The 25,511-nt window shown below is 38.2% G+C and overlaps 1 protein-coding gene across 1 annotated transcript in view; it reads right to left on the reverse strand.

Annotated features, from left to right (window-relative positions):
• The window catches only part of KCNH8 (potassium voltage-gated channel subfamily H member 8), a gene marked incomplete at both ends in the record, with an annotated part of 371,332 nt that overhangs the window by 213,944 nt on the left and 131,877 nt on the right, over window positions 1–25,511 (reverse strand). The window contains one exon of the mRNA XM_080715733.1: window positions 7,609–7,744. Within this exon, the coding sequence (XP_080571859.1) occupies window positions 7,609–7,744 (136 nt within the window). The remainder of the gene's footprint in view (window positions 1–7,608; window positions 7,745–25,511) is intronic.

Below are 25,511 nucleotides of genomic sequence, written 5' to 3' on the forward strand. Positions count from 1 at the left end.
ATGTGGGCCATCTCCAGAGGGAGAGATCCATCATTCAAACTTTTTGATGACCTAATGTATGAAAGCAGAGTGAATAAGGAAGATATGTGTTGAAGTCTGATGTATTCATGAGGAAGTAAGTGGTCAGAAACTATCAGATTACAGTTTAGTATGGAGGGTATTATTATAGGGTTTGCAATTACAAGATGATGTAAAGGACCCAAGTATAGATTAAAAAAGAGACATTATCTCAAAGATTATGGTGGCTTATGACTTAAATGACAGTCATAATTATTTTAACAGTCATCCCAGTGGGGTGGAAGATATAAAATGCATGCACTTAAAAGCTATCCTTTCATTAAACTCAATATTGATGAGATATAATACACATTAGTATTACTGTTCTGGACTCAAGAGGAGTAGAATGAACTTCAAGAGGGCTTAAAGGAAAATAGCAAATATTATTACAGGGGCGGGGATGGAAAGAAACTAAGTAATCAGCAGAAGAACATGTGTTTTCCAAGGAGAAGAATTAAATGGTTTCCCAATGACCCTAAAGTATACAAAGAAATACATATTTCTCTTTACACATTTCCAAGTACTTCTGAGAATTTCTAATAAGAGAATTGGTGAGAGTACCACATTGACAGTAGGACTTTCTATGTTCGTTTTCTTCCTTCATAAAGGATTCAATCTTGATAAAATCATCTTTAATATCAACAAAAGGAAATGAAGCTTTTTGAAAATTAATTCCTAGAAGTCAGGATTGTTATAGAACTCCTTTACAAAGTTACATCTGCAAAGAAATGGAAGTGTGGCATTATAACACAGTAAGAGATATGTACTTGATCTTTCTCCCTAGTTTCTGGCACAGGGCTTCCAAAATCCTCAGGATTTCTAGAGGAACGGTGCAAGAGAAGTGTCGTTTTCTGTTAGTCGACTTTACATCACTGTGACAAGTACCTGAGAAAAACAACTTAGAAGAGGAAAGATGTATTTTGGCTCACGGATTGAGAGGTCTCAGTCCATTGTTGATGGGTTCCAAGTCAGAAACATCATGGCAGAAAGTTATAGTGGAGGAAGGCTGCTCATGTCATGGTGGCCAAGAAAGCAAAGGGAGACAGATGATGGGACCAGGGACAAGATATCATCCCCAGGGGCACACCACCAGAGAACCACAGCCTCCAGCTAAGTTCTACCTGTTTCCACTACTCCCAATAGTCCATTCGGCTTTGAATCCCTCAATGGATTAACCCACTAATGAGGTCAGAGCCCTCATGATCCAATCACTGGCCCAAAGTTCATGAATATTGCTGCATTGGGAACCAAGCCTTCATCATAATGCTATTTGGGAGAACATTTAATATCTAAACTATTACACTTTTTGTTATGCATGATAAGCCTCTTTCAGCCATATCTGAGTTTATGGTAATGAGACTTTTGGAAGATGGAGGCTCATTGCTAGAGGAACTGAGCACAGAATTAGGGAGTTGAAGTTTTCAGCCATTTTCCTTCCATCCTATAAATTAATCACAAAGCCAGTGATTCAATCAGTTATGTCTATGTGATGGGACACCCAAAAAAGTCCTGAGTAGTAGCTTTTGGGGGGATATATCTATGTACAGAAAGGGTGGCACAACTCACCTCCACTGGGGCAGAAGCTCCTAGGCTCAGGATCCTCTGGACTTGCTTGTTTGTATACTTGATAATAAACTAGTAAATGTAAGCAACGTGTTTCTCTGAGCTTTGTGAGGAGTTATAGGAAACGACTGGATATGAGGAAGGGGTCACTGCAGTTAAGTTGAACAGAAAAATTAGCAACCTAAGGACCTATGACTTGTATTTGGCATATGCAGTACGGGCAGTCTTGTGGGTCTGAACTCTTTAACTTGTAGGGGCTGAGCTAAATGTAAGTAGCTAGTGTCAGAATTAAATTCAATCATGGAGTATCCAGTTGGAGTCCACAAAGAATCAGAAGATTGCTTGATGTGGAATGCCTAAACATATGGTGTTCAAAGTGTTCTACAAATAGAAAAATAAATTTTTTCCTCTTATCTGGAAATGCATCAATGTATGAAAGATGCTTTTCCATGGACAATAAACCTAGAAAGTTAGTTTTGTACTTTTTTTCTACATCTTCCTAATTTCTCCTTAGCTTTACATAGGTGACTATATAATATTTTATAATTGATACAAACTGTCACTACCCATATTTTAGTGCAACATGATCCTGTGTATATATTCTTTTGCACTGTGATGTGGAGACCTTATCATTAGTGATTACAAAAGGTCAGACTGACGCTAAATAAGCCTAAGTTGAATTCCTAGCCTTACCACTTTCTAATCTTGTGACCTTGGGCATGTTACTTAACTTTCGAAAACATTAATGATAGTGATGCTTATGTCATGGGATTGTTGAAGGGATTAAATTAATAGATAATTTTTAAATCTTTTTGAATACCTGGCTCATGCAAGTACTCAGCACATGTTGGACATTATTTTTATTCCCAGAAATATTTAAAGCATATATGTATATCTATCTATCTATCTATCTATCTATCTATCTATCTATCTATTGCTGAAGGCTTTAAGAAAATAAGAAAAATAATTTAGGATAATGGTAGAAGTTAATGAAAAACTCAAGAGTTAAACATTTAATATTATTTATAAATATTGTAAAATTTCTAGCTCTCAATTGAAAAGAAGAAAGTGTGGCTGTGTATAAAATATCCATTTATATTTTCAAAGTGAAAATGAGTATAAGTCAAATAGAAATAATATCAAAACTTATATCCTAACCTAAGAGAAAATTTCCCAAGATTCTCCTAAAGAAGTTACTGGAATATACAACTTATTTATAAGAAAATGTATAAATGCTTTGTGACCTCCCCTCTTAAATACCTTGAAAATTAAATTTCTAAATACTAACATATTCAGAGGTTCAGGTGTTCTTATAAGTAAGCATGTTCTTCTTTTTGTTTTGTTTTGTAAACTACAGAAATCAATCACAGCTGCATGACAAAAATACTCCACAGTAGGCGCCAGTATTTCCCCCTAGTGAGTTATAAGCAAACAGATCAATACTAGTTTAAGCTGCAATTCTTTAGAAACTAACCATGTTCTCTGTCTTCTTTGTTTACTTATCACCTCATACCATAGTGACTCTTGCTATGATTGATGAATTTGTCCTAATCTAGAGTCATTTAATAATTGCTTTCCTTATTTTCTATAGTTATTTAATGCCTGTATACATTTTATCTTAAAATATCTACTACATACTTATTTTTATTTAGATCATTTTAATAATGACCAGTCATTGATGATATGTTTTCTAATATATACAAAGTTGTGATAAAAAAAGTTACTTGTGCATCATCTAAAATTACTGTGTATATTAATATCTGTATTTATGACTTGTACTACTTTTTGGGAAGCACTAGTTAGAAAATTATACTTTGACACACATTTTCACATTAAAGCATGTTTTTAAATGTGAAGCAAATGATCTCTAACTTAGAAAAGAAAATTGTAAAATGTTAAATGAAAAGGCAAGGAAAATTTCAGGAGCACATCAACCATCTCTACTTAGCTGGAACAGCTACTTTCTTTTATTTTTACTTTTTAAAAATTTAACTGATACACAAAAACATAAAAGTTATCCATATTAATGGGATACCACATGGTGTGTAATATACACACATGTAAATTATGTAATGTTTAAATCAGGTTAAACTTATGTATCACCCCAAGACAACAGTATTCTTTCTTTGGGTGAAATTTTCAGTCATTTCCCTATTATTATTATTATTATTATTATTATCATTATTATTATTATTTGCAGTATCAGGGATGAAACCCAGAGGCATTCTGCCTTCAAGCTACACCACCAGGTCTATTTTTTTATCCTTTATTTTGAAACAGTCTCACTAAGTTGCAGAGGGCTTCACTAAGTAGCTGAGGCTGTCTGCGAACCACGATTCTTCTGTCTCAGTCTCCCAAATGCTGGGATTACGTGCGTGCGCCACCATGTCTGGTTCAAAATCCTTTCTTGAAACTATTTGAAATGTACAGGTCATTATCTATAATTACCACACTAGTTCAGTAGTTCTCCAGAGCTTCATGCTCCCATCTTAATGTAACTTAGTACCCATTGGTCAACTTCTCCCCAACTCTTCCCCCCAGCTCCCCACTGTCCCTGGCTTCTCGACTCTCAACTTCTTTGAGATCAACATTTTTAGATTCCATGTAGAAGTGAGTTCATGCCGTCCTTGCCTTCCTGTGCCTGGCTTATTTCAATAACCTAATGATACGCAGTGCTGCCCATGGTGTCACAAATGACAGGGCATCATTTTTGTTATAGCTAAATAGCATCTTATTGTGTATCTATGCCACATTTTCTTTACCTGCTCATTGGTTGAAGGACCCCGAAGTTGTTTTCGTTTCTTCTCTATTGTGACTAGTGCAGCCAGGAACACGGGAGTGCAGATATCTCTACAACATACCGATTTCATTTCCTTTGGAATTATACCCCGCAGTGGGATTGCTGGCTCATATGGTAGGTCTGCTTCTCACTGGGGGAGAGGCCTGGGAACTGAACCCAAGGGTTTTCTACCTCTGAGCTACACCTCCCAGCCCTTTTTTTTTTTTTTTTTTTTTTTTCGGTACTGGGGATGGAACCTAAGGGAATTCTATCTCTGAGCTACAACCCCAGCCCTATTTTTTAGTCTTTTTTTTTTTTTCAAAACAGGATCTCACTGACTTGTGAAGGGCCTCCCTAAGTAGCTGAGGCCGTCCATGGGATTACAAGCGCGTACCACCATGCCCAACTTGCTTTTCATTTTTTAGAATCTCCCCACTGTTTTCTATATGTCTGTGTAGTTATATCCCTACCGACAGTGTACAAGGGGCCCCTTTCCTCTATTCTCACCAGCATTTTATCTTTAGTCTTTTCTTATATTAGCCATTCCTAGTGGGGCAGTGATATCTCACTGTGGTTCTGATTTGCTTTTCCCTGATGAGTTGTGATTGTGAACATAGGTTTGCAAATAAAATAATAATTATCAGAATGCTTCGGCAAGTAAAAGGAAAATAATTATAATGTTACAGAAAATTAAAATACACAAAGTCCATAAAAGTCATCTGAGATATAATTTATATCTGATCAAAGGATAAATGTCTGTCCTTTTGGAGAACAGTTTTATATATTTTTTCAACAAATGACTTCAATTATCTTTTAAAATGTGACCAAATTGAGATTTTTTCCCCCAGAAAATAAAAGACAAACAGAAGAGTTATCAAGAACAAAAAAAATTAACCAACCAGAGAGATTCTATTTGAAGTCAAAGGCCCATTCAGTATCAGCAATAACACATTTTGAGAGGGAGTGGACTTGGGTAAATAGGTGTCAGATCAAGCAGAATGGAGACACACAATGTGGTCATCAGATTGTGCACCAGAGACACACAGCTTTCACAATTTTGATCTGATTATTTTGAAACTGCAAGAGTGCCGTGCTGTTGCTTATTTCTAAATATCCAAGGTTTTTGAATTGTATATCATTTGTGTATCCATATATTTATCCATCCATCCATCCAATATTTATTGAGCACTTAGTAGGCATCAGGCACTCTCTTAAGTGTGAACAAAATGATTCTGAATGAAAGAGGCAATGCCTGCTTCACGATGAAGCTAACCTTTTAATGAAGCAGAGAACAATTAAATAATTAAAATAATAAATAATTAAATACTTTAAGCCAGGCATGGTGGTGCACGCTTGTAATCCCACCATTCGGGAGGCTGAGATGGGAGGATCGCGGTTCACGGACAGCCTCAGATACTTAGTGAGGCCCTGTTTGAAAAAATAAAGAATAAAAAAAATAGAGCAGGTGGTGTAGCTTGGAGGTCAAATGCCTCTGGGTTCCATCCCCAGACTCTCAAAAAAAAAATAATAATAATTTAAGATGACTAGGTATGGCATTCATGTTCAAAGCAAGTCAATTAAAGGTACATTAAATTCTTCCCTTTAAAACAAACAAACAAAAAATAAAATAAAAAGGATAAAGCCATGTCCTTCTTTCTAAGGATAGTTTTATATTTCTGTTTATCCATACATATATGTGAAGGTACATTATAAACATAAATTATTGAAAATATGACTAAGTTATAGTAATATTTCATAAATATGCCTAAATTATTAATATGTGAATATACCCATACTTATTCATATATGAAGTTACTGATATATGAATAATTTTACTCAAAGAATCTTTGCCTTTGAGATTTTTATATTCCAAAGAAAATAGCAAAACCAAATCTATATACACCTATTTCCCATTTATCCTTGTGGAAATAACATTAGGCAGGTATTAACACTAGCTCTAATATTCAGGTCACTTTAGTATATGAATGTTCTTCTATTATGCATTTAAAATATTTCACAGTTTCATGCAAATATGCAGAAAAACAATCAGGTATTTGCAAAGATTTCAAATGATAGAAGTGGGGTCCCCAAATCATTATAGTTTTTCATTTGGGTTGTTATTTCAAGAAACATAACTTATTTAAATTCTCATACACATTTTAAAAAAAAGAGCTAAAGAGGCCATTCCTAAACAGGCTCAGCTACTGAAATTTCCAGTACCTGGTTCTAAAAAGAAGTCACTACATAGAAAATCTATACAGAAAAAAAATGGCCTTTTCCCTAGTTACTAGAATACTCACGCCTACTTATTTTAAAACAAATAATATCAGCATTTTTTCAGTGTTGATTTTTGTTGGCTTACAGGAAGTGCAGGGAGTTTCTTAATAAGCTATAAATAAAGGCTAGATGGTAGGCAACATAAACTCTTAGAATGAGTTATTTGAGGATATTTGCAAAGCTTATCAGTTTCTCAAAGTATCTTACTGTTATGTATTGTATGGCCCAGGATACACATTTGCTCGCAATATTCCATTCTAAAAATCATTAAACTAAAGTTTTTAATGTCATCTGTAAGATAAAATTTTTCAGTTTTGTTTTGAGCTGTGGCAATATAGATAAAACTGAGATTTTTTTTTTTTTTTCGGGTCTGGGGACAGAACCCAGGGGCATTCGATATCTGAGCTACACCCCTTGCCCTATTTTTTTTTTATTCTTTATTTTGAAACAGGGTCTCACTAAGTTGCAGATGGTCTCACTAAGTAGCTGAGGCTGGCCGCGAACCGCAATCCTCCGGTCTCAACCTCCCGAATGCTGGGATTACAAGCGTGCGCCACCACGCCCGGCTTGAGATATGTATTTTAAATCACACCATTTTAACTTCGCTTATCCTATCAATTTATTTTTTTGCCTAATAAAACAAGGTGGCGTGAATCCTTATATATTGCAACAAATTGTTTTCTTAATTTCAGCCTCATTACATAGAAATATGAATTTATGGTTTCTGTCAAATGAGTCTTTATTACCAAGATGAAACAGTAAATCCCAGTGAGTCACTATGATTTGAGAATATGTGCCCAAGACTGACTACTAATAGTTATGAATATTTATTCGTTGCTGTTATTAAAAAAGAAAAGTTTTTTCTTCTCATGTTTTCAAGTCAACAATTTTAAAATGCTAGTCCATCTGTCAGTGTTTTCTGAAAACAGTACAAACCTTCTTTTTTATCGTCTGGAGTAATCTTCACTTTCGTATCTGTTATATCTTTGAACGAGGCCAGAAAAAGCACCACGTCTCCTTTTTCGTTCTTTATGGGAACAATATCCAAGAGGCACCAGAAAGGAGACCCTGCAACAGCAAGGAAAACACACATCAGCCTCGACTTCATGTTCTTTCTGTAAAAAATCCAGTCATTAACAAAATTAGAACCCTCCTTGTTTTCTTTGACCTCAGAATCCCCTCCATCTTAAAAATGCCAGCTTTCAGATTCCACAAATATCTAATATACACGCACATTCTTCATTCCTAAATAAAATGCTTTCTCAAAAACAAGGCACTATTTTGTGCTAGAACACTTGTCTGCACTGGGACATTGTTGCTTACAATTCAAATGATATTTCATCTTCCAGCTTGTTGATGCCGAAGCCTTCCACTTTAGAAAAGGTTGCCCTCGCTAACCTTCCGCACGGCGGCTCTTAAATAAAGACCTCTGTCTGGTGGGAGTTTGCTAGAGGTTTATTTAGTCGATTTAAAAATCAATATCATCCACGAGAATGGCTAAAATTAAAAAAAAAATGAAATCACCAAGTTTGAGAGACGATGGCTAGCCTCTTCAATCCTCAAACACTGCTGGCTGTTTTGATATGAACGGAGCTACTCTGAAAGCTATTTGGCAGTATAACGATTTATTGTCCTAATAGAAGACTAGGCATCAGCATGAATGGATGATTTATAATATTCACAACCAAATGGATGAATATCACTAACATAATGTTGAACAAAAGTAGCCTGACACAAATGAGTAGAGTGAAATAGGAATTCATTTACATCATATACAAAAATAAGCAATACGAATTTATACTGCTAAGAGTGAGATTAGCAACTTTCTTTGAGAAGAGAGGATAGAAAAGCACACAGGGCCAGAGTCCTGAGATGCTGGTAAAGTTTTATTTCAAGATATTTATGTTGTTTAGATAGGAGTGTTTAGAGTTTGGATTTTTTTTTTTAATGGTACTGAGAACTGAACCCAGGGGCAGTCTACCTCTGAACTATATCCCCATACCTATTTTTATTATTTATTTATTTATTTATTTATTTATTTATTTATTTATTTATTTGCACTAGAGATTGAACCCAGAGGCATTCTACATCTGAGCTAAACCCCTAGCCAGATTTTATTTCTTCTTTGGAAACAAGGTCTTACTAAATTGCGGGGGGGGCCTCACTAAGTTGTCAAGGCTGGCTTCAAACCTGTGATCCTCTTGTCTCAGCTTCCCAAGTACTGGGATTACAAGCAATACACCACTAAGTCCGGCAAGTATTCAGTTTTTTTAAGCATGTGTATTTTTCAAAATGCATGTTATATTTCAAGAGTAAATTTTTATTTATTTTTTAGTTTTGCATTTTTTCTTTTATGCTTTTATTGCTGCATTTTAATAATCTTACTATATAATTTTAATAATCTTACTGTATAATCTTACTATATAATGTATATAATATAGTTTGTAGTGATAGTGACATACATGCATACAGGCCTTGGTGAGCGTTCTTCCAGCTCCCTCTCCACTGCATAAGACTTAAAAGTAACAGGAAGAGGTTGAGCTATAGAAAGGGCCCTATAGTGAAGCAACTAATGTGACCAATCAGAGGGTATGTAATACTGGAGGACGGAGCCTCTTTAAAATGCAGGAGGTACATAAACAAATGTATCAAAGTAAATCACCAAAGAAGTGTGGGATGGAGGGAGGGGGAGGGAATGGGACGGGGGCTGCAGGAGGGCTAATTGGATGATGTGTGCTTGTATATCCTCTCAAGTCTTGTACTCCAATGTGATTGATATATGACTACAATGCACCAATTTAAAAAATAAATTAATTAAAAAAAAAAAAAGTAACAATCAAATTCAATTCCACTTTTTGAGAAAAAAAAACACACACATAAGAAATATCATTAAGATGCAAGTTCAAAAATACAGAGGCTGAAAGGTTTTGCCTAAGGCTTATTATTCTATTATTAAATATTTTTATCTATTTTAAAATATATATTTTAAGACTATATCAAATTTCCTACAGTATCAGTCCTACTAAAAAAGGCAGTCTGGACAGAAATCTTAGGAGCATGATAGGAAAGTTGTTGCTCAATTAAAAACTAAACTATCAATCTATTCACATATAATTTTAATTTTTGTGATAAAAAGAATTCAGTTCTGTGAATTTCCATTTATTTGCAAGGTTATTTCAAAGTCAGAATATAAAATAGAAAAAGTTAGAAATACGGTTGATACTTGGACTTGTTTTGTACATACTGTATTAAACTTCACAACAGCTAATATATCCATCCCACCTCGGGATCCATCACTTTTTTCCTTAGTTGAGAACCACATTAAACAGTTGATTTATATTTGAGAGGCCATTTTATATAAAAATCATATTTTATTTCAACTGCTTTTTTATTTCTTTAAAAGCATGGATGACTTCAATGCAATAAATGAGTATAGAAAACAATGCTTTCATAAAGCATGGATAGAATATACTAAATATCATAAAGTATGTATCAAGTATACCAAGTACCATAAAGTAGGCATGGGATATAATAAATATTATAAAATATGCATGAACTATAATAAAGTATACCTGCTCCCCCATGCCCTCCTTATAGTTTCAGAGTCATGATGTTTTGGTTTTTTTTTTTTTTTTTTTGTACTGGGGATTGAATTTAGGGGCATTCTACCTTAGAATTACACCCTTATTCCTTTTATTTTTTATTTTGAAACAGGGTCTCACTAAGTTGCCGAGGCTGCACTTGAACCTGTGATCCTGCCATCTCAGCCTCCCAAGTACTAGGATTACAGTTGTGCACAACCACACCCAGGTTTCTCTGTGCTCTTCTGACTCAGATCTCTAGTTTCCCTTTTCATTCCTTTACCCCAATATCCATGCTCCTGTGATCTCATTTCAAGATCCTGTCACCAAGCTAACCAGCCACATGACCAGGGGGAAGTCAATTAATCTTTCTGGAACTGTTTTCCTCCACTGTAACATTCTCATGCCCATATCTATTGTGGAGAAAGTAACCTCCCCCCAATGTTGAGACTACAAGTCAGTGTTATGGTCTGTGCCTAAAAACAAAACCTTCAAAATGAGCTATATCCCTGAACAAATGGTACACTTCCTATTTTCCCAGACTGGTGCTTACATCAAATTCTATCTATGGCTACCTTTCCATGCCTTCTTGACTGTTGCTGTGGCGGTGGGTGAAGCAAAAAGAGCAATCAAGTCAAACTCCTGAGCAAGTCCTAGAGAAAATCATTGTGGGGATACAGAATAGGGAGGAATCTGATAATGGGCACATTTTAAAGTGTCTTCCTGTCAATTGCCTTGCAAACATATCATCTGATCATAAAAGAGGCTATTAATCTCCCTGAAAGTCCCTTGTATGTATACACACGTAGACAAGTGTCAGCACTGTCTCCACAGAGCCTTCTCCCGGGTGCACAGATGAACTTCAGAGAGGAGCAGAAGCAGGAGGTGGTGTGGAAGGCAGGGGAGAGCTGTGGGCGTGCAAGTCCCACTGACCAGCTCTCCGTGTGCCCCATCATTTCTCATCTTCTTCTGGGAGAGTTGAAGGTTCACTTCTGAATTTGTCTTCTAAATGACTAGATGTGTATCTTTGACATTTTATAAATTCAGTGAGAGTTCATTAACGTGTGTCTCTCTAAATTCAAGTTTTATAGTGACTTGGCATGAATTAGAAAGCTGTTTCCATTCTCAGTGCCTACACGGAAAACATGTATATTAGAAAAACAGTAGAGGGGAATATAGGCCCCATTTTCTTCCCTTCTCTTCCCTTCCCTTCCTCCTTTCTTTTTTCTTCCAGCTGCTGCTCCAGACGTATTCACACTAACCGTCTTACGAATTTAGGTTGTAAACCTAAAATTAGAAAACTCTAATTAGAAAGCAAAGCATATAGCTGGGTGTGATGGCACACACCTGTAATATTCCCAGGCTGAGAGAGGAGGATCACAGGTTCGAGGCTAGCCTTAGCAACTTAGTGAGACCCTGTTGCAAAATTTAAAAGAATAAAAATAAAAGGACTGGGGATGTAGCTCAGAGGTAGCATGCCCCTGGGTTCAAACCCAAGTACTTAAAGAAAGAAAAGAAAAGAAGAAAGAGAAGAAAGGAAAAAGAAAGAAAGAAAGATGTCTGTTGCTTCTTCTTCCAGAAGAGAGGCTAGATGCCCAGAGTTACCAATCAGGTTCAGAGAAAGACCCTTCACATTCGGCTTTACCTCGTTTTCCCTTTCTCTGCTTTCCTTCATCTCTCTGCCAAGTCTTCTGCCTTGGGTCTCTGAAAATATCTCCCTGCCTGGAATGACTGTAATAATTCAAGGCCATTCCCTTAGGTTGTCTTGCCCTGCCTTACTTGTGGGCACAGTGATAATCAACTTCTTCCAGTGAACAGCAATTCGGGTCTCAAGTGACAAATCTATTGTCAGGTTATGGTGGGAATCGGCAAGTCACTCAGCTTTAAATTCAGAGACGTGAATGTTTCTTAAGAGCAGGGTTAGAGAGCAGAAATCCTGTGTCAATTTTAACTCAGGCCTGTATATAGCAACAGTAATTACCACATAGGTCTGAAAACGCTACAACAAATGAGGATCTGCCAGGATTTACGTTAATAACACCTTTAATTTCCATGGATAAATACAAGTGATGGGAAAAAATAGGATTCCTACCGTATATGGTAAAATGTACTTTTGGAATTGAATAACTAATTACACAAGAGCTTAAATCGAAGACTGTCTCACGCCTTCATTTCTGTACTTCCTTTCCTTTTTGGAGCGTGTGTATGTGTGGCACTGGCCAGGGGCCTTCTACCTCCAAGCCACACCCCCATCCCTTTTTATTTTTTATTTCAAAACAGGGTCTCACTAAGTTGCTGAGACTGGCCTCAAACCTGCGATCCCTTTGTCTCAGGCTCCCAAGTACTGGTGGCCTGTGCCACCATGGCTGGCAAGATACGAAAATCTGATTTGCTAATATTTACAATGACAAGAAGATTCATATGCTTTTAATACACTCCCAACAAATTATGCTTGGTAGAAATTGAAGATGAGGTTTCCAGTATGGTAATCTAGTCTCATAACTTAATAAAAGCAGTTATAAAGAAAGTTGGGTTGTGAGTGGTACTCATTCTCTTTGATGACTGAGCTGTCGTGATGGGAAATGTTTTGCTGCTGGGTGTAATACATTAGCTCAAAGAGGGGCTTCCTTTGCAGATTTTCATGCTTCTTATATTAAGCAGAAGCTTGAATGAACTTTTTTTCTTGTGTGTGTGTGTGTGGTACTGGGAATTGAATCCAGGGACTCTACCTCTGAGCTACACACCTCACCCTTTTTACTTTTTTTCTTTTTTTTTGAAACAAGTTATTACTAGGTTGTATGAGAGCCTTACTCTTTCTGAATCTGGCCTCAAACCTGTGATCCTCCTGTCTCAGCTTCCTAAGCACCGGGATTACAGTTGTGTACTACCATGCTCAGCTTTGAATGTGTGTGTGTGTGTGTGTGTGTGTGTGTGTGTGTTTTGTGGAACTGGGGATTGAACCCAGGGTCACTCTAACTCTAAGATACACCTCCAGACCTATTTTATTTTCTTTATTTTGAAATAGGGTCTCACTAAATTGTGGAAGTTCGTACTAAGTTCTTGGGGCTAGGTATGAACCTGTGATCTTTCTGTCTCAGCCTCCCAAGTACTGGTTTCAATGGATATTTAATGATAAACATAAGACATTTATGTCTTAAAATCATGACAATAATAAATATAATACCCTAGCCGGGCATGGTGGTGCATGATTATAATCCCAGTACTCGGGAGGAGGATAGCAGGTTCAATACCAGCCTCAGCTACTTAGTGAGGCTCTCAGCAACTTAGTGAGACCCTGTTTCAAAGTAAAGAATAAAATCTAGGGCTGGGAGTATAGCTCAGAGGTAGACTAAGCCTGAGTTTAATCCCTAGTTCCAAAATAAATAAATAAATAGATAGATAGATTTTAAAAAATACCCTGAGTGTTAACATCATAAGCACCATGGGACCTATGCATATTTTACATGAAATCAAATGAGTTCTGTTTTCTACAACTATTTGTTTCAATGCTACATACTCCATAATGGATTAAGAGACTGGCCAATTTGGGAAATTTGTTCAGGAAAGACATATTGGGGTAAGACTGGAAAGAGGGCTGCCTGTGAGCCAGCGAGGCTGCTACCAAGGGCAGCTGGGTGACAGGACACATGTCCCTATATTCTCCACTGGGTCTAACACAACTCTATCTCATTTTCTGCAGCCCTGTTCTGGTCTTAATCACCTCTCCTCACTCTTCACAAGTATCCTCCCTCACTCTAGTCTTTGCCCCATGCTTCTTCCAAGAAGCTTTATTTAAAATACAGGGTCCTGATTAAAATTCCTTTTGGCTTTTCATTGCTTGGACAGATCATTTACGTAACATTCTAAACACTTAGCAATATGAGGGTCAACTTTCAAGGAGCTGTAACAGAAGGAAGAGAGAAAACAGATCATTGTTACAGGACAAGAGGTTCCCTGGAGTCTTCAGAGGTCCGTGGGAGATAAGTGTCTCCTACACCCTCGCAAGCTCTCTACCAAGGGAAGAAAGTAATGGTTCTTTAGTGAAATACCAGGCAAATCCTTTACCTTTCTGCAGCAAACACCTCTTCAGAGATGCCTGTCTCTACCGCAGCCTATACAATGTGTGCAGCTCAACTTAGTCCCTACTGAACTCACTTTGAGGACACTCCTCATCCCAGTGTCCCAGGATACCAGCGAGCCAAAGGAAATGGGGTCATTATTCATATTGGATCATTCTTGCTTTATTCTCAGGATCTTTATTTTTAGATTTTCTAGACTTAGCATGGAATAAATAGGTAGTAGAATTCAGGCAATTCTAGAGATTCAAGAAGCTCAAGACTAGAGCAACAAGAGGGATGGGGTGTTATTTTGGGGTAGATCATTTTGTCACATATTCTACATGATTTGAAAGACAAGCTTAAGCAGATATTCCATTTCAAACTTCAATGAAAGTTCTGTATTAAGTCAGGAAATCTAAAAATAGGGGTCAGGAAGGAAGGAAAGCAGGAAAGGTGTTGAGGGCTATCTTAGAATGCACATTCAGATTATCATTCTGGACTGGCTCAATCTGAATACATGGTATTTGGCTGGGGGAGATTTGTCCACAAGCAGACAAATTCCAAGGGACCTGGTGTAATCTTTAAGGTGCGGTCTTTGGTGTCGTCTCTACCCAGTAATGTTCAATCTCTCTTTCTTCTAAGCCCATCACATGTCTGCCTCACTGGCTTTCCTTTTCGTAACTCATGACAATTGCTAGCTTCTGTGTTTGATGAACTTTTATGATGCTTTGTCTAAGATTTCTATAAAAGTAAGGTGCTGGCTATAGAATGGGATCAGGCAAAGGCTCTGTGAATGGTGAATGAGGCCAGAACTGTGGTGCTGCACAGGTGGAAATATAGGCAATGGCACCTGGAAACCAGAATCTGGAAGCTTGGTCAAGGATGACATCTTGGTCTCAACATGGGGACTAGTCCTCCCCAACTCCCCAGATAATAAATATAATTTCCTCCAAATTATTATATCAGACTCCATGCCTTTTTTGTGAGAAAAGACTATTGTTAGGAAGCTTCCTAGAGCAGGGACCTTCCATGGCAAAAACCACGGAATAATTTTCAGGGAGCTGCCCAGAGCAGCAACCTTCTATGGCAGGACTACGGAGGAGCAAGCAGTGTCCACTAGAGCCCAAGTTGGAAGAAAGGAAGAGAAGGAAGGAAGGAAGGAAGGAAGGAAGGAAGGAAGGAAGGAAGGATGGATGGGAGGGAGGGAGGGAGGGAGGAAGGGAGGGAGGAAGGAAGGGAGGAAGGAAGGAAGGGAGGGAGGAAGGAAGGAAGGGAGGAAGGAAGGGAGGAAGGAAGGAAGGAAGGGAGGAAGGGAGGAAGGAAGGAAGGAAGGGAGGAAGGAAGGAAGGAAGGGAGGAAGGAAGGGAGGAAGGAAGGAAGGAAGGGAGGAAGGGAGGAAGGGAGGAAGGAAGGAAGGAAGGGAGGAAGGAAGGAAGGGAGGAAGGATAGATCAAATGGTGCTGAACTGATTTAACTGTGAAATTTTTTTTTCCATTTTTGGTTTTGCTCCAAGTGTCCATTTTCCTTAAATTAAAAAAAGATCTTTACATGCCAGGCTTGGTGGCCCACACCTGTAACCCCAGTACTTGCGAGGGCTGAGACAGGAGGATCATAGGTTTAAGACCAGCATCAATGACTTAGTGGGACTCTCAGCAATCTAGTGAGAATATTTCATACTAAAAAATTAAAAGGGCTGGGAGTAAAAATAAAAAGCTAAGAAGGTAAATGTTCCTGGGTTCAATCCGTACTACAAAACAAAAAAAAAATTACTCCTCTCCTAGGAATATATGTAGTCATCTCTCAGAAATCTCTAATAATGCCGGGCATGGTGGCACACACTTGTAATCCCCGCACTTGGGAGGCAGAGACAGGAGGATCGCACTGGTTCGGAGCCAGCCTCGCTGGCTTATGAGACCCTGATTCCAAATAAAAAATTATATATATAAAATAGGTCTGGGAGTGTAGCCCAGGCATATAAGGGCTTCCAGGAACCCCAGTACCACACACACACACACACACAAAAAAAAAAAAGAAATCTCTAATAATCAGGACCAAGAGGAGCTTGGGATCTAGAAAAAAATCCCTGAGACATATGTTAGTCAGTAGTCCCAACATTTTTGTTCAACAAATAATTTACTAGACTTGTGGACATCCATTGACAGATGGATTACAAAACTATGGGATATGTACACAATGGAATTTTACTCAGCCATAAAGAATAAAATTATGTCATTTTCAGGGAAATGGATAGAACTGGAGAATATTATGGTAAGTGAGATAGTCACAAAAAGTGAAAAGTCCGATGTGCTCCCTAATATGCACAAGCTAGGGAGAAAGCGAGACATTTGAGGGACCCCAGACAAAGAAAGAGAAACCTTAGATGAGTGAAGAAGGTGACTGAACTGAGGGCGAAACCTCAACGCACATGATGCACATACACAAACTTATCAAAGTCAATCGCTGAAGGAGGGAAGGAAGAGGGAGGAGGGCAGGAACCAGGGAAGGGCTCAGAGAGTGCTGTATGCATGGAGGACTCTACCATCTTGAACTTCATCAAGATGTATGAATACAATGCAATAAATACAAACAATAAATACAAACCAATAAAAAAATGGCTCAGATGATCAACATAGATAGTTCTTGCCCACAGTTGAAAGTATTCTCCATGTACAGCTAAATGTAAATTCAGTTGAGATAGGTTTAGAGGGGGAAACCAGGAAAATTGAACATAGTCCAATGACCAATGCAGGTAAAAGGTCCTGAAAATAAGGTGCAAACAGTAAGAGCCTAATAATAGTTGCCATTTATGAAGCACCCTATTATGTGCTGGACACTATGCCACACGCCCGTTATGTATTATATCTAAAGTTCTCAGTGATCAGCTTTGACCAACATTTCACCACACTGAACTATATTTTACGGTTCTGGAAACTGAGATGTGTAGAATTTCTTTGGGGTCACAAGGCTAATAAGTATAAATACTAAATATATATAAGTATAAATAATTTATATACAAGCCTGAGTTTGGTTTTTCTAATAGCTTTACTAAATAGCTTTACTCTATATTACTAATAGCATACTAAATTAGTATATTAGCTTTACTAATAGCTTTACTCTAGTAAATAAACTATCTAAATTACTATCTAATTACTAATAGCATACTAAATATATAATAATGTAATTAATTATTATAATATTATTAATAATATTTAATATTATTTAAATAATAGTTTAAATAAATAATAGTTTTAATAGTTTTTTAAAAACTATCAAATAAACTATTATTTTAAAAAGTGAAGGATTGAGCTTCATTTTCATTTAATTCTCCTTTCTACACATACTACCATCGACTATGTGTATACATATGAACATACCATTGTCAATCTGGGCACTTGGTGCTGAGAGGTAGAAAAACGAGGAGTTGGGGAAACCAAGTAATGTGTGCACGTATATCATTGTCCATGTGATTTGTATTATTATGTGAGATTATAACGCATCAATAAAAGCAAAAAAAAGCAGTAGAAAAGGAGAGTAGGGGTGTTGTACTGGGAAGATCACTCTGCGAGTGGCCACGTTCTGGGTTCTGTATTTTATGTACTGAGTAACCAACCTCAGGTATATATGATTTTTATACCTGTTCACATCACCTCTGCATGCTGGTTATAAAACTACTTCTCATGCTTAATGGCGTTGAAAAGAGTAGTGTTAAGAGCTTTGCAGTATTTTATACATTTTAAGTAGATGTATAAAGTAAAGGCTTTAACTGCTCATATAACACTTTGATGTTTTAGCCTAAAGATACAACTGGGGCTTGGTGTTAGTATTTGCCAGTGATCTAAGGTGGGTACTTGTTGCAAGTCTCCACTTTTTGTGTATATATGAAACATTTCATGATTAAAAATTGTTATTATTATTTTTATTTTTTTTGGTAGATTGAACCCAGGGGCACTCTACCGCTGAGCTACATCTCTAGTCTTTTTTATTTTGTATCTTGAAACAGGGTCTCCCTAGGTTGTTGAGAGTTGCTAAAGCTGATCTCCAACCTGTGATCCTCCTGTCTCAGTCTCCCAAGTAGTGGGATTACAGGCATGGGTCACCATGCCCAGCTGTCTAATTTTTTTTTTTAAGTGAAAAAACATATATCACACCTACACTTTGGAAAATGGAGAATTCAGCATTTCCTGGGATAACTAATGTAAGGTTAAGCTGAAATATGAAAAGTCACCTAGGATGACTAGAGTTAGAAAAGATGTTAGAGATTATGAGATGGAATTATTTTATAGTAAAGATGAAAATTCTGAGTTTAGAGTAGGTAACTAAATTTTCTAAGGTCAAAATGTTAATTATTGGAACAGTTAGGAATAAGCCTCAAGTCATATGATTCTTATATAGGCATTCTATAAAAACACATGGCATTACTATATACCTTAAAAATGCCAAAGGAGGCCAGGTGTGGTGGCATACATTTGTAATCCCAGCATTTGGGAGGCTGAGACAGGAGGATTATGGTTGACAGACAGCCTCAGCTACTTAGTGAGGCCCTTTGCAATTCAGTGAGACCCTGTTTCAAAATAAAGAATTAAAAATAGGCCAAAAAACAGCCAAAGGAATAATTATCAAAGGAATAAACAACCTAGCTGTTTATTCTTAAATTAACCATAAAGCTGGGCGTGATGATGCACCCTTGTAATCCCCACCCTTGGGAGGCAGAGACAGGAGGATCGCACAGATTCAAAGCTAGCCTTGCTCCTTTAAGAGACCCTGTTTCCAAATAAAAAAAAATAAAATAGTTCTGGGAGTGTAGCCCGCAGGTAGAAGGTTCCATCCCCAGTTCCACCAAAAAAAAAAAAGTAAAAATGATACTTGTATATATTATAATTATTATTTGGTATAGGGAATTGAAGACAGTGATGTCCTATCTCCTTGTTACACTCCTATTCCTTTTTATTTTTTATTTTAAAACAAGGATTCACTAAGTTGCTGAGGTCTGTGCTGAATTTCAAAGTCTGGCCTTAAGTTTGCAATCCTCCTGTTTCAGCCATCCCAAACACCAGGATTCTACATGTGCACCACTGCACCCATCTTACTTGTGTATGTTCTGATATTATTGATAAAAATAAGCTGAGGCATATAAAAAATTCAGCACTGGTCAAGTCACTTTAAGCACTTAGGTTCAGAATTATACTCTTTACTTAGAAAGTTGGGGAAAGCCAGGCATGGTGGCGCAAGCTTGTAATCCCCGTGCTTGGGAGGCGGAGACAGGAGGATCACGCTGGTTCGAAGCCAGCCGCACTGGCTTAAGAGACCCTGTTTCCAAATAAAATATACAATAGATCTGGAAGTATAGCCCGGAGGTAGATGGGTTTCTAGGAATCCCAGTACCACCAAAAAAAGGAAAAAAAAAGTTGGGCAAATAAGGTAAACAAGATGAGAAAAATACGTGTTATGCAAGAAAGTAGAAATGTTGAGATAAGAACTAGAAACAAAGAAAGAAGAACGGAAAAGAAATGGTTAAGAATCTCATGACAATTCCCCAGTGTATAAATACATGATTACAGTTTGAGGTGGCAATTTAACACTTTCTAAGAATATGCAGACAACAAACATACTGAACATTTCTTCCATTGTGCAAACTCAACTCTCAACGAAGATGCGCAAAAGCTGGGCCAGATTGCCCTGAGTCACAGCTTGGCAGGCATGCGAAGCCAAACAGTGAGACGACTTCCACAACATACGGCTTCTCTCCAAAAATAGAGCGGCCACCTCACCAGACCCCAGGGCCTGGGGAAGAGGCCTTGCTATACCGATTACTCAGGTGCGGCATCAGCTCTGATAAGCTCATCTTTGCATTACTTATTAGACACCCGCCCCAAGAAAGTCATCATCTTGTGAAAAATGAGCTTAGGCATAGCATTTCCTCACTAGCTTCCATGTGATCACAGGCAATCTTCCTCCAACAGGAAAGAAAAAAGTACATTTTAAGCTTACATGTGTAGTTAAGACATGAAAATTCAGAATTTTCCTAAATTGTGAGGGCTCCATTTGTATATTCAACCTAGCAGGTTTGGTTGTTCATTTGTAGAGGTTAACAAACTTATTCTATAAAGGGCTAGATAGTAAATGTATTAAATTTTTGGCTGTCAGCTCACATGGTCTCTGTCTCAACTAGTCAACTCTGCTGTTGTAGTGCTAAAACTGTAATAGACAACATGTGTATTAATGAGTGTGGCGGTTTTCCAATAAATCTTCATTGACAAAAACAAGCATCCTGCCAGATACAAACCAGAACTTGCCAACTCCTCATGCAGAAGGCTACAGATTACTACTGTACAATACGAGCTTATGATTCCTTGTTCTTGGGGGTTTTGACCAGACTCTCTACTACTAATGTATTTAAGAAACACTATTTGTTAGTGCAAAAACCAGATAGTTTTTATCTAGAAAGAATAACAGTATCTTGTAAAAGATTATCCCAGTCAAACAAACCTATTTTTCTACATAAAGGCCAGCTATTTCCTTTCCCATTTGATTAGAATATTCTTAATTATCCTTCACCTGAAAAAAAAGGCTTGGCCATCAGTGACCTAGAGGGATGTCTGACAGGCGGCCTTTTATTTCAAGGCCATGAACAAAAGCTCTTTTGGGAAATAAAGCATTGAGTAGGAGTTTTGTGAGCTGTAGCACAAAACAAAAGATGTATAAATCAGGAAGGAGTGAACTAGAGATTGTGGTTAAGGAGTCCACATGGTCAGGTCAAACTCAAAAACGGGAGAAGTCTCCACCCTGGCAATCTCTGTTTTCTTTTTCATCTTCTTTACTTTTCTTTCGTGTGTGTGTGTGTGTGTGTGTGTGTGTGTGTGTGTGTGTGTGTGTGTTTTATGAGAGGTATTGAACCCAGGAACATTCTACCTCTGAGCGATACCCCCCAGCCTATGTTATTTTTTATTTTGAAATAGGGTCTAAGCTGCAGAGGACCTTGCTAAAATGTGAACCTGAGATCCCCCTGCTTCAGCCTCTCAAGTTCTGGGAGGCAATATTTTTTATAAATGGAGAAGAACAGGTATTTTTTAAATCACTCTACAAATGTTATAGGCAGAGAAACAACCTCAGGGTGCCAGGGGTTATTTTTTCTTTTCTTTTTTTTTTAACTCAAAACACATCCTGAGTTTAACATTTTTCCCTTTTAGTAGTATCTTTTCTTAGTAGCATTGTTCACAAGCTTTCTTTTGCTGTTTCAATTCTACTGTTATTTCTGAAGCAAAGTGATTTTTAAAAAATATATAGAGAGGAACACGATGTTTTGAAAGATAATTTAGTGAACTCAGAATTGAAGAATTCTGGGAGAGTAAAAATTTAAAAAATAAAAAAGCTTTCCTTATCATAGAGGAAATCAGCTTTTCTGATTACATTGCCAATTGGTAGAGATGTTCCAAGTCATAATATGTTTTTTCATCCAAAGTCATTTTTTTATACTGCTGATTCTTAGATCCTATCAGCAGTGCTCTCTAGATGGGTTCATGCTAAACACTCACATGAAAACCAAAAAGCTGTGCGGAAACAGTTCCTCCACTCTCGTCCCAAAATATTATTGTTCTTGTTGTCGTTTTTGCTGTTTCATGGTGCTGGGAATGGAACCTAGAGACATTCAACTTCTGAGCTACACTCCCAGCCCTATGTTATTTTTTATTTTGAAGCAGATTTGCACTAAGTGGCTGAGAACCTCACTAAGTTGCTGAGGCTGTGCTTCAGTAAGATATAGATATAGATAGATATAGATATAGATATAGATATAGATATAGAATGCCCCCTTGAAGAGCTCATAAATCGGTGTTGGGATTGGATGTAACTTGAGTCATGAGGGATGTAATCCCAGATGGGTAAGCCCATTGCAATGTATTTGTCTGGGTAGTGGTCTGCATTGATAGGGTGTGGCTGCTGAAGGTGGGTCCCTGGGTCCGTTGCCCTGGAGATTATATGTGGTTTCTCCTCCCCCTACTCTCTTTTGGCTTCCAGCCTCCATGATGTGAGGAGTACAGCCCATGTGCACTCCCTCTCTCAGCCTCCTGCCGCCATGTCCTGAGATCCATGGTCCCTGGCCTCACAACCCTAAGAAAATAAATTGTCTGTCCTCTAAGCTACGTGATCAGTCTTTTAGATTACAGCTCTGAGACCGCTTACAAGCTGGCTTTGAACCTGTGATCTTTCTGTCTCCGTCTCGTAAGTACTAGAATTATAGGTGTGCACCACCATGCCCAGATTAAAAAAAAATGGTTTCAAATCCATTTATTGTTCAGTTTTCATTGGTTATGTCCTAAACTAAGTCCGAGGCTTCTCAGCCTGCGGTGTGCCTCAGAATATCACTGAGGGTGTGTGAAGTCACAGGCTGCTGGGCTCCACTCTCAGATTTGATTTAGAAGTTCTGGGCAGGTCTGATAAATTGCCTTCCTCACGATGACTGGGTGGTGCTATGGCTGTCGGCCTTCTGATCACACTCTGAGTAGTATCGGTCTGAGCGACCATTATTGCTTAAGTAAGCTACCTGCCTCATGAGGCATAGTTTTTGCTAAATGAAGGATTCATTAAAACAGCTGGACTCGCTTGGTTATCTCTTGATTGCCTGAGCTTGGTCTACAGAACCTTACACAATCTTATCTACCTTCCTGCTCTACAGAATGCCTGGCTGTCCGTATTCTAGTTACACTAGGCTTCTTTAGAGTTCTTAAGTGAGACAGCCTCAACCAGGCTTTTACACACATGGCTCCCTTTGCCCGGAAAGCTTTCATTTCTCCTCCATGGAGAGAATTTCTACTCACTCTTCAAAATACAACTAAAATGTCATTACCATAATAAAACTTCCTTACACCCTATATTTAATTAAATCTCCCTGATATTTCCTCCCATAGTATCCTGTATCTTCAAGTTACCTAACAGGTTTATGTGATTATATGAACAGTCCTTCCCTCTCAGTGGACTATCAGATAGAGACAGGCAAGAACTATGTTTCCTTTTTCTTATACTCTTTCCTGTGCAAAGCAGAGGGCCTGTACCATGCACAGCAGGTGCTCTTAAGTTCATGTACAAAGAATAAAATGAAGCCAGGCATGTTGGCACACACCTGTAATCTCAGTACTTGAGAGGCTGAAACAGGAGGATTGAAGGTTTAAAACCAGCCTCAGTGATTTAGCAAAATCCAGTTTCCAAATTAAAAAAAAATTAGAGCTGAGGGTATTGCTTGGAGGTAGAATATCCCATGGGTTCTATCCCTAGAAACACACACATACACACACGCACACGCACACACAAACACATGCGCACGCATGTACACAGAGTCAAATAAATTATTGTGTAATGAATTTAAACTTTGAAATAATGCTGCCGCAGGTTGCAAGAGGGAGAGGTAATTTTTAATGAGTTACACATCATGTATCAGCTACTATGCAAAAGACAAGTAACATTTCATATAAGCCCTTGAAGCAGATGCCAATACTGTTACTGCCTTCTTACATAGAAAAGAAAACCAGCACTCAGAAATTAGAAAACTGCCCCAACACACATAGTTCATTAAATAATACATTTTTTGGGGGGTAAGTGAGGGTTAGTTGATATAAATTTTGCCCAAGAATCATTAAAAGAATTATTTATGTGGTTTATAGCTTACTTTCTTCATCTGATTTTCTTACCAGTTTTAGGAGACACATATCTCTGTTTGCCTTTTACAGAAATGATTGTGTATTGAGGGGTTAAATGGCTCGGCTGAAACTATATACAGTTAATGTCAATGACAGCACATGTTAATGACCGCACGTGAACTTGAACTCAAGTCTTCATGCACAAAGGTCGTATTTTTTTTTTCCGTTGCAGTACACTGGGAAAGGCAAAGACTGCTTTCCATACAAGGATCCTCACTACATTTTAGTTCTGAAACACACATCTCAAAATGTGAATTCATTAGAACATCCTGCCGAGTTGCTAAGGGCCAGCAATTGAACTACTTCTTGGAGAGCTCCTTCAGCCTTGAGAGATATTCTCCTGCCAGAGCTTCTCAGTAGAGCAAAAAAACTTTTTCCTTTCACATTCTGAGTGGGCTCATGGTCTGGCCTCGCCAATCAGGAGACCCTGATCATGTGTGGCAAGCTGGCAAGTGGCTGGCATGGTCTGATTGGTGGCTGTCAATCCAGCTACTTTCGTCTTCATTTTTCCTGCCAGTGTGCTCTAGAGAGACGCTCATCTCTTGTGGCTGCCATATTTTTTTAAAAATCTCCATTGGCCTTACATTGGCCCAGCCTCCCCAAGGCAGCTGTGGCAGACAGCACCAGGACAGAGCACAGGGATATCCAGGAATGATCCTCTTGACCTAGATCAAACATTCCTGAATTAAGATGCTTCAGGCCACCCTGGCCATCTCCCATGAAAACAGATGTTGACTTAACTCACCCAAGAATGTCAGGACGCCACTCCCTCTAGCTGTGTTAAGGTTGAGAATTGAAAGTTAAGTAGAAAAGAAGAAATTACCTTAGCAATAGAACCCATGTCCTAAGATAGAAAGAATAGAGGAGGATGAGGTCAGAGACCAAGGAAACTTGGAAGGAAAGGTAACCAGGGAGTTGAGATAAGCTTGAATTGTCTTGACAGTTTTATTAAATACTGTGAGGGTGAGGGTGGGAGTTGAAGGTAGCATTCTCTGCAGGGAAGAATATCCAGTGCAAAGTGGAATATTAGCTTGGTGTGGTGACACACACCTGTAATCCCTGTACTTGGGAGGCTGGGACAGGAGGACTGCAGGGTCTAGACTAGCCTAAGCAATTTTTTCATTTTTTGCATCACCGGGGATAAAAAAAAAACAGGGGTGTTCTACCTCTGAGCTACACCCTAGCCCTATTTTTATCCTTTATTTTGAAACAGGATCTCACTAAGTTACCAAGGGCCTCACTAAGTAGCTGAAGCTGGCCGCAAACCTGCGATCCTCCTGTCTCAGCCTCCCAAGTATGGGGATTACAAGCATGCATCACCACATCCTGCTTAGCCTCAGGAATTTTGTGAGGCTCTTGGCAACCTAGAAAGACCCTGTTTCAAAATAAACAGGCCGGGAGTGGTGAAGCATGCTGTAATCCCAGCATTTGAGAGGTGGAGAGCAGAGGATCATGGTTCTTGGACAGCCTCAGCTACTTAGTGAGGCTCTTTGCAACTCAGTGAGAC

This window comes from Muscardinus avellanarius (assembly GCF_963383645.1).
Source record: "Muscardinus avellanarius genome assembly, chromosome: 18".
NCBI classification, from domain to species: Eukaryota; Metazoa; Chordata; class Mammalia; order Rodentia; family Gliridae; genus Muscardinus; species Muscardinus avellanarius.